Source organism: Cherax quadricarinatus, chromosome 53 (genome assembly GCF_038502225.1).
Source record: "Cherax quadricarinatus isolate ZL_2023a chromosome 53, ASM3850222v1, whole genome shotgun sequence".
NCBI classification, from domain to species: Eukaryota; Metazoa; Arthropoda; class Malacostraca; order Decapoda; family Parastacidae; genus Cherax; species Cherax quadricarinatus.
Genome location: NC_091344.1, coordinates 21,756,799 through 21,777,140, shown reverse-complemented (window position 1 = coordinate 21,777,140; position 20,342 = coordinate 21,756,799). Strand labels below are relative to the sequence as shown.

At 37.7% G+C, this 20,342-nt stretch overlaps 1 protein-coding gene across 6 annotated transcripts in view; it reads left to right on the top strand.

Moving 5' to 3' along the window:
- Positions 1 to 20,342, top strand: part of LOC128692370 (protein lin-54 homolog) — a 78,828-nt gene that overhangs the window by 12,609 nt on the left and 45,877 nt on the right. For 3 of the 6 annotated variants that reach the window (XM_053781518.2, XM_053781513.2, XM_053781514.2), the window contains 5 exons: positions 3,773 to 3,933; positions 5,893 to 6,070; positions 7,334 to 7,536; positions 7,936 to 8,169; positions 17,668 to 17,871. In XM_053781518.2, the coding sequence (XP_053637493.1) occupies positions 3,773 to 3,933; positions 5,893 to 6,070; positions 7,334 to 7,536; positions 7,936 to 8,169; positions 17,668 to 17,871 (980 nt within the window). Of the gene's footprint in view, positions 1 to 3,772; positions 3,934 to 5,892; positions 6,071 to 7,333; positions 7,537 to 7,932; positions 8,170 to 17,667; positions 17,872 to 20,342 lie in introns of all 6 variants that reach the window. The other 3 variants (XM_053781515.2, XM_053781516.2, XM_053781517.1) reach the window with 1 other exon arrangement.

Here is a 20,342-nt window from a genome sequence, read left to right as displayed (position 1 = left end):
ATTCCCTACTATATTTCAGATCATTTTATTAAATCACCACACTGTGAGCCTTTTTAACCCTTTGACTGTTTTGGTCGTACATATACGTCTTACAAGCCAATATGTTGGACGTTTATATACTCAAAAATTCTAGCCGCTTCAAATCAAGTGGGAGAAAGCTGGTAGGCCCACATGTGAGAGAATGGGTCTGTGTGGTCAGTGTGTGAAGTATAAAAAAAAGAATCCTGCAGCAAGCAGTGCATAATGAGGGAAAAAAACTCCGACTGTGTTTTGGGATTAAAATGCTGACTTTGAGGTGTATTTTCGTATAGTTTTTATGGTTATATTCTCGTTTTCGTGGTCACCTTTGATAGAATGGAAAACATATAGAAATGGAGGTGATTTTGATTGGTTTTACTATGTAAAGGACCTTGAAATGGAGCTCAAAGTAGGGGAAATGTTTGATTTTTGGTGATGTTCAAGAGTAAACAAATGTGCAATAAATTGTGCAATAAATGTCCAGCTAGCCATTATAATATGCAGTCGTGAATGGGTTGACATTATTTATACAATCATTACAATATTGCAGTAGTCTGCATAACAGTAAATCTTCTAATTTTTGCTTGAGTAAAAATTCGGAATAGAAAGCAAGAGTAATATCAGAGGGGCCTGGAGATGTGACTGATGAACAAATAAAATGTTATTTTAGAGCCAGGAATGTCTGCATTGTTCATTCTGGACCCTATTTTGAAATTGGCATATTTTTTAATTTGCGTGAAATTGGCCAAATTGCCAATTTCTGACTACTTTATTGAGTAGTTGAAATCGGTAAATGGGCAGTTTCTTGTAGCTATGAGTTTGGTCGATGGGAACAATGGAATTAGCCGAAAATAGGGCTCAAAGTGGGCGAAATTGCCGGTTTGTAAATATCACTGAGGTCACTAACTTCGCGAGACTGTAATTCCTTAAGTTTTCCACCAAATTTCATACTTTTGGTGTCATTACCATCAGGAAAAGATTCTCTATCATTTCACAAGAAATTTTTTTTTTTCAATTATTTTGCGACACCAGGAGACGGCTCAGGATTTGGGGTTGCGACAGTCAAAGGGGTAATTTTGGGGGTAATGACAGTGAAAGGGTTAACTCCTTGTAAATATCTTTACACAGTCTTCAGAAATATTTTCATGTCAACTTTCCCAGCCTGAAGTCATTTTGGGCTCTGCATTTGCCAGCTCTGAAAACTGATTGAATTTGCTTGCTATATACAGTGGACCCCCGGTTAACGATATTTTTTCATTCCAGAAGTTTGTTCAGGTGCCATTACTGACTGAATTTGTTCCCATAAGGAATATTGTGAAGTAGATTAGTCCATTTCAGACCCCCAAACATACACGTACCAACGCATTTACATAAATACACTTACATAATTGGTCGCATTGGGAGGTGATCGTTATGCGGGGGTCCACTGTAGTGGTCTACATTTGTACCAAAATTGGTTCTTTTATCAAAACATACAATAGGTTTACTATGCCAGATCAGCTAGGCTGTGATGGATATGTGGGATAGCGGACCATCAGGAGCAACACTTTGGTCGATCAGGCAAGCACCAGACGAGTCTTTCCCATGGCTGAGCTCTGGGAGTAGAATAACAATTGGAACTCATCTTTCTTTGCTATTGAACTGTGAAAATATACACATTGATTTTGATTTTATGCATTTTATTCTGCAGCAATCCCCTGAACAAGATAAAAGCAACAAAATATCTTTGCCATGAAATTACAAATCATTGATATACCTATCGCACAGGTGTCGAGAACCACATTTGCCACATTTTCCTGTATGCCTCGTACTCAACATTTTCCTCAAAAAGTATGTATTAATTAGCTGATTTTCGTTAATTATATCATTAAAAACAATGTTTCTTGCGCGAAGGAACTTCGTGTACACATTTGACACTGGGAGGTACCTGGCATGTTTCTATTAATTCTGCACATTTTTGTTAACTGTATTCATCAGGCTGAAATAGTGTTGTACATATCACCACTAACATCACATTATTTGCTGTTTAGTGTTACTTCATGCAACATAATGGTAGTGATATCCATACATAGAGCAACATATTAAGTCATGACACTTGTTTCAAATGCTTCACATAACATGGAAGCTTTTCTTAGAATATACTAGATTATGTATTCTCATATTTGTAACTAATCTGTAATCAAACAAGCTGCAGACCTATCTGTTGTAACTTTCTCATGCAGTATATTCTGTAGAAATCAAAGTTTTTATTTTAATTTAATTTGCCAGGAGGTCTGACACTTGTTTCTCATTTGATACATTTTATTTATCAGTATGATGTATACTTGTAAATCTTTCTTTCAACACACCGGCCGTATCCCACCGAGGCGGGGTGGCCCAAAAGGAAAAACGAAAGTTTCTCCTTTTACATTTAGTAATATATACAGGAGAAGGGGTTACTAGCCCCTTGCTCCCGGCATTTTAGTCGTCTCTTACAACACGCATGGCTTACGGAGGAAGAATTCTGTTCAACTTCCCCATGGAGATAAGAGAATGGAAACATAAACACACATGCAGTTTAATGTGATCCTTTATTGACAACGTTTTGCCCACACAGTGGGCTTTTCCAAGTCACAAACACATCTGTTTGTGACTTGGAAAAGCCCACTGTGTGGGCAAAACGTTGTCAATAAAGGATCACATTAAACTGCATATGTGTTTATGTTTCCTTTGTGTCAGTATTTTATACCATTTATTTTCATCGGGAGATAAGAGAAAATAAACAAGAACAAGAACTAGAAAGAAAATAGAAGAAAACTCAGAGGGGTATGTATATATATGCTTGTACATGTATGTGTAGTGTGACCTAAGTGTAAGTAGAAGTAGCAAGACGTACCTGAAATCTTGCATGTTCATGAGACAGAAAAAAGGACACCAGCAATCCTACCATCATGTAAAACAATTACAGGCTTTTGTTTTACACTCACTTGGCAGGACGGTAGTACCTCCCTGGGCGGTTGCTGTGTACCAACCTACTACCTAGGATACTTGTAAATATTCCTAAATATTTCTATGAACCTGACCCATGGCCGGGCTCCGAGAGTAGAAAGACTCTTGAAACTCATCAAAGGTAAGGTATCCCCGGTCGGAAATACGTACTTTAATATGATACGTAGCATCATTAGTCTCTTCGCATGATGCTCATTTTCTTTCTAAATAACCTGTTTGCTAGGGCATGAAGCATGCACACACAATTTTACTAGATATCAGTTTCGCAAATACATACACCAAAAAAGTTCATCTGATATAAATCATGTACTGTACCAATACAGTAGGGCCCCCCGTATCTGCGGAGGATACATTCCATGGACCTGCTGTGGATACCGAAAGCACAGATAGTAGCAAACCTTATATATAAGTCCTATATATACCTATTATAAAGTTTAATTGATAAATTACTCACAATAAGTGGAGAATCACCACTTTTTTACTGATGGAAAGCACTTCATGGCTTCTCTTAGGCTTTGAAAAATTGCTAGCTTCTCTACTTTTGCACTTTGGGTCCATTATTATGCAAAATTAAGGGTTATTTTAGGGCCACAGTAAACTGAATAACTGAAACCATGGATACCAAATCAGTGGATCCGGGGGTTCTACTGTAATCTTAAAAAGGTTAAAAAAAAAAGTAATAAATAATAACATAACACATGTAGATGCAGGTTTTCGACATTTAATTTACTGTAAGAGTCATTAATTTCAGTACCTCTTTATTCAGACAGAGATGTTGGTGAAACAGGAAACACTGTGTTTATCGATGCATCCGCCCTGGGAGAGTTATCGAGTCATCTGACACAACAAGATCTAGAGGCCCTTGTAGGACTCAACATACAAGCTGCAGCAGACTTTGAGGCTCTTGATGAACCAACCGATGCTCATGTTAGTAAACATTCTACTCCCATTCATGTAAATACAGTACTGTATAGGGAATTTTGTAAAAAAATGTAATTTGCATAAATTTTGCATTTAATTTTTTACTGACATTAATACTTTTGAGAATTATTGTTTTTCTTAGTTACAAAGTTATATTTTCCAATCCATTCTATCAGATGTATTCTTGTGAATAAAATTTCTGATTGATGGAATTATAAATTTGAGTAATAAATTTTAATGTACATATTAATAATTAGTGTGTTGTTTATATTAATAGATGTTGCAAAGTTTATGGTCAAGGCACACACACTCATAATTACATTTTACTGTGCGCATAAGAGATATGAAATACTGACAGGTTTCAAAACTTAGACAGAAATGCAGAATGGACACCCTATTAAGATAATGTTTTGTTGGGAAGCCAAGCTGCTTCATGTCTAAAGAGAGTACCATATTTTCTGGCATATAAGGTGTGCCTTTTTTTCCCACAAATAGTCTTGGAAAATCACCGTGCACCTTATTTGCTCAAGGTCAGGGTCAAGGGTAGGCTCTGGGTTATGCTTTAGCATAAAGTATCAAGGTCATTAGTCCTTGAATACTATTACTGATTTACCATTATGATGCTTTTGTCATGTGCCTTATATGCCAGAAAATACTTTACATGAAACATGTGAGCATATATACTGTAGGCAGAGTGAGGGTCGCAGGAGAGGTGCTAGTGGAATGAGCATGTGAGCAAGTTGGTGACTTTGCTAAGGAAAAGGGATTTGGCACTTTGAAAATTTCTGTATCCTGTATCTGTATAAGGGTGTGTCTGGTGAAGACTAAAGCTGATACTACTATCCTCTGGTCTGACTGGTTATTAAATGGCTGTTGAAATGTAACCGTAAATTTATAGTTAATCCTCAAAAGAACATAGGCAAGGGTGAAAACGTTGTGTGTGTTTTCAACTTGTTCCTGTTCTGGAGTCTGCTTGCTAATTCCTTGGTTGTGTAGGTGTCCCTGGGAACAAGAGGCTGGCCTGGGGTCATAACTACTAAACATTTTCCTGGAACTGTGTCTAGGTGTCCATGGTGTAGAATGAAGCTAATCTCTTAGCTTTTCATTGTCCTTCCAATTGCTGTTATAGCACAGTGTTGAGAGTATACAGTTGAGCGTAAGTCCCTGAACATCAGCTGTGGTGCTTATTTTCTTTTTAACACGTCAGCCGTTTCCCACCGAGGCAGGGTGACCCAAAAAGAAAGGAAAAAAGAAATATATTCAGTTATGTTTCTGTCCGTGATGCCATGGATACTGCTTCTTAACCCTTAAATGGTCCAAACGTATATATACGTTTTTTCAACATCTGAAAGTATGTAAAAAAATGTAGATTTTTTTTTTTGTTTTACATGTGAAAATGTGTAAAAAAAGCTTTTATCAACATTTTTTTTTTTTTTTGTTATATTTGAAAATATGTAAAAAAAGTAATCTACTTTTGTAGCACTACGAATTTGAACGTCGATCTGTTTGGACCGTTTAAGGGTTAATATCCTGACTGTATGTGGAAGGTGTTGCTAGTTTCTGAAGGAAGATTCTTGGATGACTCTAGATAGTAGGTCTGGCCTGGATATGAAAGGGGAAGACCGAAGTAGAGGGTTGAGCCATGGGTGTGTAGATTTGGGAAATTCTGTCTCTCTGATACTGTCAGAATGAAAAGTGCTGTATGACTATTAGAAATACTTCATATAAACTTTGGCAGAATGTCCTGATAGAATTCCTCAAGAGGCTTGTTTCAGAAACTATTGATACCTTCCACAGTCATGTATTTTTTTTTTAATAAGAAACCACTTATTGCATCTTGTAATGAAAGACCATTCCTCCATGTATGTATATATGTTAATTACTGGTATAACCTCCTGTGTATCTTGCAGACTTTTTTCAGTATTGCTATAGTGAAAGTAACTTGCACCATTTATTATTTTTCAGGTTGTTGACACAAGCGGGGTGCTGATATCCGATGGGGTAACTGTGGGTAATATTGTGGAGGTGGCTGGTGGTGAAGGTGTGGATGAGCATGAACATCTTGAGTCACAAACACACCACCAAACATCCCACCACCAGCCCATGGAAGTGGATGCTCTCACACAACATACACAAGTTATTGGTGAGATATGTTATAATGTATATACCCTTGGTACCAATGTAGGACTTGATCCAAAGAATGTGGAGCTTCCTTCTCTTCCCCTCCCTTTCCTTGAATCAAATCTGAATGTCTCATGTCCCAGGCACAGTATGGCCCTTACAGGTTTAGTGCTCCTCCATGAATGTAATAATAAGGTTTTAATCTAAACTTCTCTGCTGCATTAGTAGCTAGCTTCTACTTTTATCTTAATCATCTAAATAGATTAAAACAAATTTTTTAAATGGCAACAAATAACTAACACTTAACATAGTTTAAATTACAATTATCACATTGTAACCTGCCAGAGTTCAGATCTCTAGAGGATTCCACTGTATAAGGGGTTACAGTTTCCTTGGACTGTGAGCCAAAATAAACAATATATGTTCACAAAGGAAGGATATAGCAACTCTCCTGCCCCCATATTTAATTTTCCAAAATTTACATGGAATTCTTCCTTCCCTTCCTTAAAGAGGGGTACCTAGATGATAGTGAACGATTTGATGCAGTGTATTGAAGCTGCCCTTCCCTTCCTCATCTCAAATCTGATTACTTCCCTACTCTTCCCATTCCCTAGCACTCTATGGCCCTTATGGGTTTAGTTGTTCCCTCTTCAGACACACTACATCCATTAACATCAAACACATTACTTCCACTCTCATCAAACATATTATCTCTGTTAACATTACACTCTCTGTCTCCACTTACCTAAAAACCTCTTGCCATCTCGTCTAGTTTACCATACTCACGACCAACGCCTCCCTCTGTGCACAAATAGCCTTCGCATAGGAGAGAGAAGCTTATGATGATGTTTTGCTCCAGTGTGACTTTATAAATGGTTCAAGTCGGACTGAAACATAATTGTAAGCTCCTCTCTCCTATTTGCTGTATGACTCTAGTGGGGTTAGCCCTTTTTTTATTATAATAATAATCATCTCTCCTGTGTATGGGTTATTTGTGCATTGTTCCAGTCACAGTATTGTGCCTTTTTCTTCTTTACCTTCCTCCATATTCAAGATCAAGCTAACCCCTGAAATTCACTTTTCACTTTTTTTTGGAGCACAAGCAGATTTCTCATTTTATCATGGAAGTTATTGCTTGATGTTGATTTGAGAGTTATAGATTATATTTTGCTCTTGACATGGTTTGTTTTTAATAACAAATTCATCACTAATTTGAGTTATAGTGCAGCATATCAAAAGATAATGTGATGGTATAGTGCTTATACTTGTTTGTATTTTGTCAAAGGAGATATGGATATGTTACAACAAGGGAGTGAACTAATCACCATGGCTGGTGAAGAGTTATCAGCAGGAGGAGAAGCTGGTACAGCAGCTGTGCTTGCTGCTGTTTCTTCTGAGGGAGACAACAATTCACACCAAATTGTTACTGAGGCTCCCCAGGTTATTAAGGGCAACCTTGGCCAATTTGTTGTGCTCCAGCAAAACCAGGTGAGCCAGAAACCTTTTGCATAAAGCATTTATATTTACTGTTTACTTAGGGTCCTTGATTCTTCTTTAAATTTACTCCTACTTCAAATTCTTCATAATTTTCTGACCTTTGCTTTGCCAAGTTTCCAAGTTCTTTACCTTTCAGCTGACTCGCTTCTAGCTTATTTCTGTTTAAGGCGTTTGACAGTATTCCTTTGTTTTTTGTATACATGACTGTGGAAGCTTATGATTGTTTTAAATACATTGACCATTACTCGCCAAGGTAAGGTGATCAAAAGCAGGATGCTGAATATTTTTGTCTTGGTTTGCACCTGCAATTATAGGATGGTTCCTACCTAGGTCATTAAAGTGATGGTCAACCATAATTGGTATGAACTAATGTTTTTTGTATTTCAGCAGAACTCCATTTCCCTGGGATCCATGAATAACCGCATAATAACCTCTGGTGGACAAGTCGTTTCAACAGTTGGAGGACTTAATAACAGCAGCAACAAACCAGTAGTAGTGAACACTTCACAGCTGGGTGGATCACTGAGGCAGCAGATGGTTGTAACTCAACCCACACCACAGACACAGCAGGTTCGAACGGTGCAGTTTAAGCAAACACCACACACACAATCACTTAACAGTGGAGTAAGTAATTTTTCCTCTTATTTTCTCTGTAATTATCTATTTGTAAATATCTCTTTGTAGCTATAGGAGCAGAGCTATATTCAAGGTATTTTTTCATCAGTATTGAACCCATGTCCAGATAATAAAATTCCTGTGTGTGCAGAGCAAGATTTTGAAAATTAAAAAAAAAAAATTACAGATCGAAAGGGTTCATATTTATGAATTGAATTAAGACTAAAATAAGTAGACTAGTAAAACTAATGATTTTTATAGTGTGTTGAAGTTGACAAAAAATTATCATTCATCATCAGCAGCAGCGTAAATGCGCCATCGATATTTACGTTTCACAATACAGCAGAACCTTGGTTTTCATGATTAATTCGTTCCAGAAAGTCAGACAAAAACCGAATTGTACGAAAACTGAAGCAATGTTTCCAATAAGAAATTATGTAAATGTAATTAATCCGTTCCAGACACCCCAAAAATATTAACAAAAAATACATTTTATAGAGAATAACTATAGTTTTACATAGAGAAAACAATGAGAAATAAATATAAATGACTAATGAAATGGATAAATGAACATTTAACATCACTTTTACCTTTATTGAAGACTCTTGTTGGCATATGGAAGACAGTGAGGATGGGAGAGGGAGGAGGAGAGGTTATTGTTTGGAAGGGGACTCCCACTCCATAAGGACTTCAGGTATCAAGGCCCTATCCGGGGTTACTTCCCTTCTTTGTCTTTTACTGGCACTAGGACCAGCTTGAGAGTCACTAGACTCCTGTCGCACAAAAAATCTGTTCAGAGAGGTCTGTTTCTGGTGTCTCTCTAAGATTTGCCTAAAAGGACAAGGCATTGTCATTGAACATGTTGCAGACATGGTTTGCAACAGCTTTGTAAGGGTAATATTTCTCTACAAAACTTTGCAACTCATTCCACTTTGCACACATGTCCTTAATCACTAGGCATATTCTCCCCTCTCTCTTCCTCCTCCTTTGAAGCAATTTCTTCAGCTGTGGTCTGTTGCTGTTCCAGTTGAAGGTCTTGCAGCTCTTCAGTGGTTAGATCTTCCCTGTGGTTGTATACCAACTCTTCCACCAGAACACTGTCTCCTGCTAACTGTTTTTCATTGATCCATACCAACAACAACTTCTCAACATCTTCAGTTATTTGTGATCTCTGTTTTGTTAGCACATTTACTCTGTTTGCAACATCAGCTTCCTTGATTTCTTTTTTCTTCGCCAGGATGCAACTGATCATTGATGCAGACTTCCTGCGCATCCTGGCGAGATCGGCCATGCGTACGCCACTTTTGCACTTTGCTACGAGTTCTTTCTTAAATTCTGTTGTGTTTCTCACCTTCTTTATCAAAGGGCTGGCACTCGGAACCTTCTTTGGCCCCATGATAGCTTATTTAGCAGTCGTACTCAATAAACAAGCACAAAAAACAATGGATTATTACGAAATGTTATCCGAACGCGTGGGGTAATGTTCACTCAATGAGAACAACGCCAGACTGAGCCAGAACGCGTGGGATGCTTTGTGTGGGCACGGGCAGGCAGATACATTTGGTACGGACCACTGTGAACTCTACGAAAACCGAGCGGATGTACAAAAATTGGTACAAAATTTAGACAAAAAAGTCATTGAAAACTGAATCCTATGAAAACTAGGGCATATGAGAACCGAGGATCCACTGTATGATGAAGTGGGGATGGAACAGAGTTCCTCCTCCGTAAGCCATATGTGTCGTAAGAGGCGACTAAAGTGCCTGGAACAAGGAGTTAGTAACCCCTTCTCCTGTATATTTTATTAAATTTAGAAGAGAAACTTACACCTAAACATTTTTCTTTTTGAGTCACCCTGCCTCGGTGGGATACGGCCGGTTTGTTGAAAGAAGAAAAGAAAGATATGGTGTCAATTACATTTTTTCTTTTTCAGTTTTAATGTTTATGTACATTAGTTTATAATTATATTAGATATTTTTCAAGGTTCTTCAGTTCTTTAAACATTGGGAAATGCATAGCCCAACATTCCTTCACTTAGAATATACAGTGTAAATTGGAGCAAATAATTTATTTTTTTTTTTAATTTTTTACTGCTTTAGTCTTCTAACACTATGTACAAGAAACATCTATGATATTACTATTGTTTCAAGGTATAATATTCCTCAAAACATGGAAATAAATCACATTCTATGACCAAAGTAGGTTAACTGTTTATCTTACCAGTGGGATATGGCCAGATTGTTGAAAGAAAGAAAGAACAATATTTAGGCTTTCCTAGATAGTAGGTTGGTAGACAGCAGCTACCCAGGGAGGTACTACCGTCCTGCAAAATGAGTGTGAAACGGGAATGTGTAATTGTTTTACACGCTGGTAGGATAACTGGTGTCTTTTGTGTCTCATAAGCATGCAGGATTAACAGGTATATCTTGCTACTTCTACGTACTCTTAGGTCATACTACACATGTATGTATACGCATATCGCACATATATGTACACACACCCATCTGGGTTTTCTTCTAATTTATTTTATCCTATCCATGGGGAAGTGGAAAAGGATTCTTCCTCCATAAGCCATGTGTGTTGTAAGAGGCAACTAAAATGCTGGGAGCAAGGGAGCTGGTAACCCTTTCTCCTGTATACATTACTAAATTTAAAAAGAGAAACTTTTCTCCTTTTTAGGTCACCCTGCCTTGGTGGGATACGGCCGGTTTGTTGAAAAAACAAAACAAGGCAGTGGAGATGTCCTGTCTAAGGGCAATGTGTGGTGTAAATATTATGCAGAAAATTCGGAGTGTGGAAATTAGGAGAAGGTGTGGAGTTAATAAAAGCATTAGTCAGAGGGCAGAAGAGGGGTTGTTGAGGTGGTTTGGTCATTTAGAGAGAATGGATCAAAGTAGAATGACATGGAAAGCATATAAATCTATAGGGGAAGGAAAGAGGGGTAGGGGTCGTCCTCGAAAGGGTTGGAAAGAGGGGGTAAAGGAGGTTTTGTGGGCGAGGGGCTTGGACTTCCAGCAAGCGTGCATGAGCGTGTTAGATAGGAGTGAATGGAGACGAATGATACTTGGGACCTGACGATCTGTTGGAGTGTGAGCAGGGTAATATTTAGTGAAGGGATTCAGGGAAACCAGTTATTTTCTTATAGTCGGACTTGAGTCCTGGAAATGGGAAGTACAATGCCTGCACTTTAAAGGAGGGGTTTGGGATATTGGCAGTTTGGAGGGATATGTTGTGTATCTTTATACGTATATGCTTCTAAACTGTTGTATTCTGAGCACCTCTGCAAAAGCAGTGATAATGTGTGAGTGTGGTGAATGTGTTGAATGATGATGAAAGTATTTTCTTTTTGGGGATTTTCTTTCTTTTTTGGGTCACCCTGCCTCGGTGGGAGACGACCAACTTGTTGAAAATAAATATATATATATATATATATAATTATATATATATAATTATATATATATATATATATATAATTATATATATATATATATCTTTCTTCTTTCTTTCAACACATCGGCCGTATCCCACCAAGGCAGGGTGGCCCAAAAGGAAAAACAAAAGTTTCTCCTTTCACATTTAGTAATATATACAGGAGAAGGGGTTACTAGCCCCTTGCTCCTGGCATTTTAGTCGCCTCTTACAACACGCATAGCTTACGGAGGAAGAATTCTGTTCCACTTCCCCATGGAGATAAGAGGAAATAAACAAGAACAAGAGCTAGTAAGAAAATAGAAGAAAACCCAGAGGGGTGTGTATACATATGCTTGTACATGTATGTGTAGTGTGACCTAAGTGTAAGCAGAAGTAGCAAGACGTACCTGAAATCTTGCATGTTCATGAGACAGAAAAAAGGACACCAGCAATCCTACCATCATGTAAAACAATTACAGGCTTTCGTTTTACACTCACTTGGCAGGACGGTAGTACCTCCCTGGGCGGTTGCTGTCTACCAACCTACTACCTAATATATATATATATATATATATATATATATATATATATATATATATATTTTTTTTTTTTTTTTTTTTTTTTTTTTTTTTTTTTTTTTTTTTTTTTTTTTTTCTCTCTCTCAACAAGTCGGCCGTCTCCCACCGAGGCAGGGTGACCCAAAAAAAGAAAGAAAATCCCCAAAAAGAAAATACTTTCATCATTCAACACTTTCACCACACTCACACATTATCACTGCTTTTGCAGAGGTGCTCAGAATACAACAGTTTAGAAGCATATATGTATAAAGATACACAACATATCCCTCCAAACTGCCAATATCCCAAACCCCTCCTTTAAAGTGCAGGCATTGTACTTCCCATTTCCAGGACTCAAGTCCGACTATATGAAAATAACCGGTTTCCCTGAATCCCTTCACTAGATATTACCCTGCTCACACTCCAACAGATCGTCAGGTCCCAAGTATCATTTGTCTCCATTCACTCCTATCTAACACGCTCATGCACGCTTGCTGGAAGTCCAAGCCCCTCGCCCACAAAACCTCCTTTACCCCCTCTTTCCAACCCTTTCGAGGATGACCCCTACCCCTCTTTCCTTCCCCTATAGATTTATATGCTTTCCATGTCATTCTACTTTGATCCATTCTCTCTAAATGACCAAACCACCTCAACAACCCCTCTTCTGCCCTCTGACTAATGCTTTTATTACTCCACACCTTCTCCTAATTTCCACACTCCGAATTTTCTGCATAATATTTACACCACACATTGCCCTTAAACAGGACATCTCCACTGCCTCCAACCATCTCCTCGCTGCTGCATTTACCACCCAAGCTTCACATCCATATAAGAGTGTTGGTACTACTATACTTTCATACATTCCCTTCTTTGCCTCCATAGATAACGTTTTTTGACTCCACATATACCTCAACGCACCACTCACCTTTTTTCCCTCATCAATTCTATGATTAACCTCATCCTTCATAAATCCATCCGCCGACACGTCAACTCCCAAGTATCTGAAAACATTCACTTCTTCCATACTCCTCCCCAATTTGATATCCAATTTTTCTTTATCTAAATCATTTGATACCCTCATCACCTTACTCTTTTCTATGTTCACTTTCAACTTTCTACCTTTACACACATTCTCAAACTCATCCACTAACCTTTGCAATTTTTCTTTAGAATCTCCCATAAGCACAGTATCATCTGCAAAAAGTAACTGTCAATTCCCATTTTGAATTTGATTCCCCATAATTTAATCCCACCCCTCTCCCGAACACCCTAGCATTTACTTCTTTTACAACCCCATCTATAAATATATTAAACAACCATGGTGACATTACACATCCCTGTCTAAGACCTACTTTTACCGGGAAGTATTCTCCCTCACTTCTACACACCCTAACCTGAGCCTCACTATCCTCATAAAAGCTCTTTACAGCATTTAGTAACTTACCACCTATTCCATAAACTTGCAACATCTGCCACATTGCTCCTCTATCCACTCTATCATATGCCTTTTCTAAATCCATAAATGAAATAAAAACTTCCCTACTTTTATCTAAATACTGTTCACATATATGCTTCAATGTAAACACTTGATCTACACATCCCCTACCCACTCTGAAGCCTCCTTGCTCATCCGCAATTCTACATTCTGTCTTACCTCTAATTCTTTCAATTATAACTCTACCATATATTTTTCCTGGTATACTCAGTAAACTTATTCCTCTATAATTTTTACAATCTCTTTTGTCCCCTTTCCCTTTATATAAAGGGACTATACATGCTCTCCGCCAATCCCTAGGTACCTTCCCCTCTTTCATACATTTATTAAACAAAAGTACCAACCACTCCAACACTATATCCCCCCCCTGCTTTTAACATTTCTGTCATGATCCCATCAGTTCCAGCTGCTTTACCCCCTTTCATTCTACGTAATGCCTCACGTACCTCCACCACACTTACATTTCGCTCTTCTTCACTCCTAAAAGATGGTATACCTCCCTGGCCAGTGCATGAAATTACCGCCTCCCTTTCTTCCTCAACATTTAAAAGTTCCTCAAAATATTCTCGCCATCTACCTAATACCTCCCTCTCCCCATCTACTAACTCCCCTACTCTATTTTTAATGGACAAATCCATTCTTTCCCTAGGCTTTCTTAACTTGTTTAACTCCAAATTTTTTTCTTATTTTCATTAAAATTTCTTGACAGTGCCTCTCCCACTCTTTCATCTGCTCTCCTTTTGCACTCTCACCACTCTCTTCACCTTTCTTTTACTCTCCATATACTCTGCTCTTCTTATAACACTTCTGCTTTGTAAAAACCTCTCGTAAGCTACCTTTTTCTCTTTTATCACACCCTTTACTTCATCATTCCACCAATCACTCCTCTTTCCTCCTGCCCCCACCCTCCTATAACCACAAACTTCTGCCCCACATTCTAATACTGCATTTTTAAAACTATTCCAACCCTCTTCAACTCCCCCCACTACTCATCTTTGCACTAGCCCACCTTTCTGCCAATAGTCGCTTATATCTCGCCCGAACTTCCTCCTCCCTTGGTTTATACACTTTCACCTCCCTCTTACTTGTTGTTGCCACCTTCCTCTTTTCCCATCTACCTCTTACTCTAACTGTAGCTACAACTAAATAATTATCTGACATATCACTTGCCCCTCTATAAACATGTACATCCTGGAGCCTACCCATCAACCTTTTATCCACCAATACATAATCTAACAAACTACTTTCATTATGTGCTACATCATACCTTGTATATTTATTTATCCTCTTTTTCATAAAATATGTATTACTTATTACCAAATTTCTTTCTACACATAGCTCAATTAAAGGCTCCCCATTTACATTTACCCCTGGCACCCCAAATTTACCTACTACTCCCTCCATAACATTTTTACCCACTTTAGCATTGAAATCCCCAACCACCATTACTCTCACACTTGATTCAAAACTCCCCACGCATTCACTCAACATTTCCCAGAATCTCTCTCTCTCCTCTACACTTCTTTCTTCTCCAGGTGCATACACGCTTACTATAACCCACTTTTCACATCCAATCTTTATTTTACTCCACATAATCCTTGAATTTATGCATTTGTAGTCCCTCTTTTCCTGCCATAGCTTATCCTTCAACATTATTGCTACTCCTTCTTTAGCTCTAACTCTATATATATATATGTATATATATATATCTTTCTTTCAACACACCGGCCGTATCCCACCGAGGCGGGGTGGCCCAAAAGGAAAAACGAAAGTTTCTCCTTTTACATTTAGTAATATATACAGGAGAAGAGGTTACTAGCCCCTTGCTCCCGGCATTTTAGTCGCCTCTTACAACACGCATGGCTTACGGAGGAAGAATTCTGTTCCACTTCCCCATGGAGATAAGAGGAAATAAACAAGAATAAGAACTAGAAAGAAAATAGAAGAAAACCCAGAGGGGTGTGTATATATGTGCTTGTACATGTATGTGTAGTGTGACCTAAGTGTAAGTAGAAGTAGCAAGACGTACCTGAAATCTTGCATGTTCATGAGACAGAAAAAAGGACACCAGCAATCCTACCATCATGTAAAACAATTACAGGCTTTCGTTTTACACTCACTTGGCAGGATGGTAGTACCTCCCTGGGCGGTTGCTGTCTACCAACCTACTACCTATAATATTATATATATTATATATATATATATATATATATATATATATATATATATATATATATATATATATATATATATATATATATATATTTATTTATTCTTCTTTCTTTCAACACACCGGCCGTATCCCACCGAGGTGGGGTGGCCCAAAGGGAAAAACGAAAGTTTCTCCTTTTACATTTAGTAATATATACAGGAGAAGGGGTTACTAGCCCCTTGCTCCCGGCATTTTAGTCGCCTCTTACAACACGCATGCTTACGGAGGAAGAATTCTGTTCCACTTCCCCATGGAGATAAGAGGAAATAAACAAGAACAAGAACTAGAAAGAAAATAGAAGAAAACCCAGAGGGGTGTGTATATATATGCTTGTACATGTATGTGTGTGTGGCCTAAGTGTAAGTAGAAGTAGCAAGACATACCTGAAATCTTGCATGTTTATGAGACAGAAAAAAGACACCAGCAATCCTACCATCATGTAAGACAATTACAGGTTTCCGTTTTACACTCACTTGGCAGGATGGTAGTACCTCCCTGGGTGGTTGCTGTCTACTAACATACTACTTACAACCAGCAATCCTACCATCATGTAAAACAATTATAGGTTTCCATTTTACACTCACTTGGCAGGACGGTAATACCTCCCTGGGCGGTTGCTGTCTACCAACCAACTACCTACAAAGATAGTAGTTACGTGGGAAAAATAAGATTACATTCCAGGTACAAGTAGAAATGTCAAACAAATTATTTTAAACTTTTTATTTCTTAACAAATGATGGAGTTTTTGATACTGCATCATAAATGACACTGCTTGTTTATCAAGAAAATGATGTTATGTATGCAAATTCCAAATAAAAACGGGGTTACTAAATAAACTCAGTTTATGAGGCCTGGGGAAGCTGGTGTTTAGCCTTCTGCCTGAGGCAGTATTTCATCCATTCCTTCCCAGACAGTGGGCAGGGCACTCCGTCCAGAGCAAACAGAGATGGCTAATATGCCTCCACTGACTTACAAATTTTACATGCAATTTTATCAGTAAAAAATGGATAAAAATGGTAACAAGAAAGAATTTCACCCAACCTTAATTCTTTGTTTCATTTGCTTGTAGATAGTTATGTAGCGTAGTTGAGAAATAGACAATTGTAGGTTGTCTGTGTTATTAGTTGATATACACATTTCATTATACAATTTTCTAATCTACAATAGTTGCAAGAAAGAAACTTTATCCTCTTTTAACTTCCTTGTTTCCCTGTTTGTTGATAAAGAAATATCTAGAGGTAGTCATGACCACTGAGCAGTAGATGGCTTCGAGTTGTTTGTTTGTTTCATCAACTGATGCTTCTCGTATATTTCATCAGTTGCCCCCATTACACAATTCGCCATACAATTTTCTCATTTGTAATAGCGACAGGGAAGTATTTTATCCTACCTTAAATTCCTCATTCTCTCGCTTGTTTACAAAAAGGTATTTATAGATGGTTATGTGACTTCTGAACAGTAGATGTCTGCTGAATCATTTGTTATATCAGCCACAGTGCCCCATACAAATTTATTCTGTGAGTTTTCAACCATCTCTTCACAAAAAATTGTACAAATACATCTTATATGTGGGTCTACTGTATATGGAGGATTGAGAGATGTGCATCATGATTGGTTGGATATGTAGAAGGAATACTAGGATTGTAAGTGATGCTAATCTGACAAGTATATTATTAACATTATAAAGAAGGCAAAGTACATATGCCAATATCCCATGAAGGCATGGAGAGGATAGAACAAGCTTGTTTTTGGAAGTAAATAGAAATTTTTCATTTTTTATTATGATAATTTCTAATCCATTTGACCATAATATTCATTTCTAACTTCAACAGACTGTAACAAAAGTAATCATAACAAGTCAGGCTGGTGGTGGTATTGGCACCATGGGAGGACAGCAGGTGCAGCTTGTTACCAGCCAGAGTGGCAGTGGTGGTAGCGCTCAAGTGGTATCCTCTCCCACTAAGCTAACGCTACAGCAGGCACAACGGATGGGTCTTATATCACCAACAAAACCTCTCAATCAATCACCAAACAAGGTCAGTAACTTCTTTATATGTCATTGTATGATGAATTTATATAGTTACAATCTGAAGATCGGAATGTAATGATAAATGTTATAACGTATTTTTTATGCACCTTTAATGCTGTTTCCTTCGGGAGGTTGCCTTCCTTTATTTAAGGGGGGGGGGGGAGGCCCTCGCAGACTCCACCTCCTCTACATGTTTCACAGGCCTTGAAGTATCTATGTGAAGATACACTGGAAACATGCATCAGAAATTCTGCCTAACAATTTTACTGTCATGTGAGTGAACAAGTCATCACTTCTTGCAATCAAAAAGAAATGTGAACAAGGAATTCCCTTAGCAGAGATGCAAATCAAAATGCCGAAGAGAAAGTCATCAGATTAGTCCCCAGGACTCTGGGATTAAATAACTTCCACAAAAAGTGATGCTATACTGTGTTTCATTAAGTACCATGCTTGTATGAGTCATTAAATGTAATAATTGGTGTAGGCTCAATCCATGGTCAGCTAATAAATACCTGGTGTGACCAGGAATCCTGTTGATGTAGCAGAAATTTATTTTTAAAAGCTACACATACACAGGTTACTGTCAGAGAGTTGTATTCTACAGATTCACAATATTTGAAGAAAAAGAAGAGGTAGCAAACCATAAAAAAGAACCAGTGATCTTGAAAAAACTCTCACATTGCTTCAAACTTTGAAAGGAATTATAAGTTTAATTGGGGCTGCTATCAGTGCCTGTCTCATACAGGAAGATTTACCTAGAAAACGTGCATAAGGCAAGGCACCTGCAGTCCTTCAGTTATTTAAGACTTCTCGTGACCCACATCACCATTCACCTTCCCTCCATAGCATCCTGCAAAATTTATGACCTTGAAGCCATAGACTCATTCTGTAAATACTGTGAAGCATAAATTCTGTCTTAGCTTACCATATGAAATGCATGCCTTCTGGATACTAGGAAATACAGTACTATACATGCCCTTGGGTAAATATTATAGGTCTCTTGGATGACCCAGTTGTATTGTAAATGATTAAAAATAGCTAAAAAATTAGACTGTTCTATGTCTGATTATTTTAGCCATGAGAGTCCTGAATGCCACTCCCCCCATTCTTAGTGAATTATAACCTCTGCATCTGCGAGTTCATCATTCATGATCCCTCTGTATACATCTTTCATGGATACTGAGTGAGTTCATTGCAGTTACTAACTCAATAACTGTGTATAAGTAATGTTAGGTGCAGAGGTAAACTAGTCTAGATTTTTTTTTTTTAAATCATTACATTGGAATAATATTAAGTGGTAATATAATTAATGATAGTAAAAATGACACACTGAAAGGAATTAGGATTAAAAAATTGACACAAGGGCTACAGTGGGTGATGAAACTTTTTTTGAGGTTCAGAAACAGATCCTTGATTGGGATGCCAAGGGTTGTAATCCTTTAAAGTTAAAGAGAACTGAGCATAATCTTGGGCTTGCCTATTTTTAGTTACACTAGCAGCTCTTTGATTAGTGTCTTACTTTCAGTTTTTGCCATATAATTTAAGTTTCCAGTGGTTGGATCACATACACATTGCTACCTCCTAAATCCCAATCCAGTGTTCTGCCATTGCTTGCAATAAAAATTTCTAAAATCCTTTCAGCCCTTCTTTTTTTCTGGGATTCCCCATTGCTTTTTTCTTTATCATTATCACAGACTCTCACTTCCTTTTGTTCTTCTCCGAACTCCAGTATCATAGATGCTGTATTTAATATGCAGTGAAGAAAGAGAGAAAGTGAAAATTCGAAATGCATTTGTTATTTGTGAAATTAGTCTCAGGACAGGCTGAGTGGAAAAGTGATGGCCCAAGCAGTGTTAACACATATGCAGTTGGAATTTTTCACATTTTCATTATTTTACAAGGATAGGTGTTCTACATAATAATAATGGTCTTGTAGGAGACTTGTTGTAATTATTGCACATGTAAAAAAATGTGATATACTTTACAAGGTTATACTGCACTCTGTGCAGTCAAGCTAATTCTCATCAATCATAAGTTAAGGGGTAGGCCCAAGAGCAAGAGGTCCTCCTTCCACCATCCCCTGACAAACATTTGTTTTTACCTCACTGGACATCTCTCACCAAAGCATGATAACCCCCAAAAAAGAAAACATTCACCATCATTCATTCAGTTGCTGTCTTGTCTGAATCATGCTGACATCAGAGTTCGGATTACCCTCTGTAATTATAAGGTCAAAGGGCATTAAATGAATTGAACAGACTAGGAATGTATGTTTTAGATATGATTGTTTGGAGGCTTTTGTATTGTGGTCTTTGATAAATAGGGAAGGTCCTAGGAGAAAATAAAGAGATGTATATTAGAAGCTTTGGTATTATGAAAATTTTCTGAAAAGGTATCTATGCATTCAAGAATTAACTATTTAAGTTTGGGTATGAATTTAATCTTGATAAACTTTAGTCCAGAACATTACATTTGGCA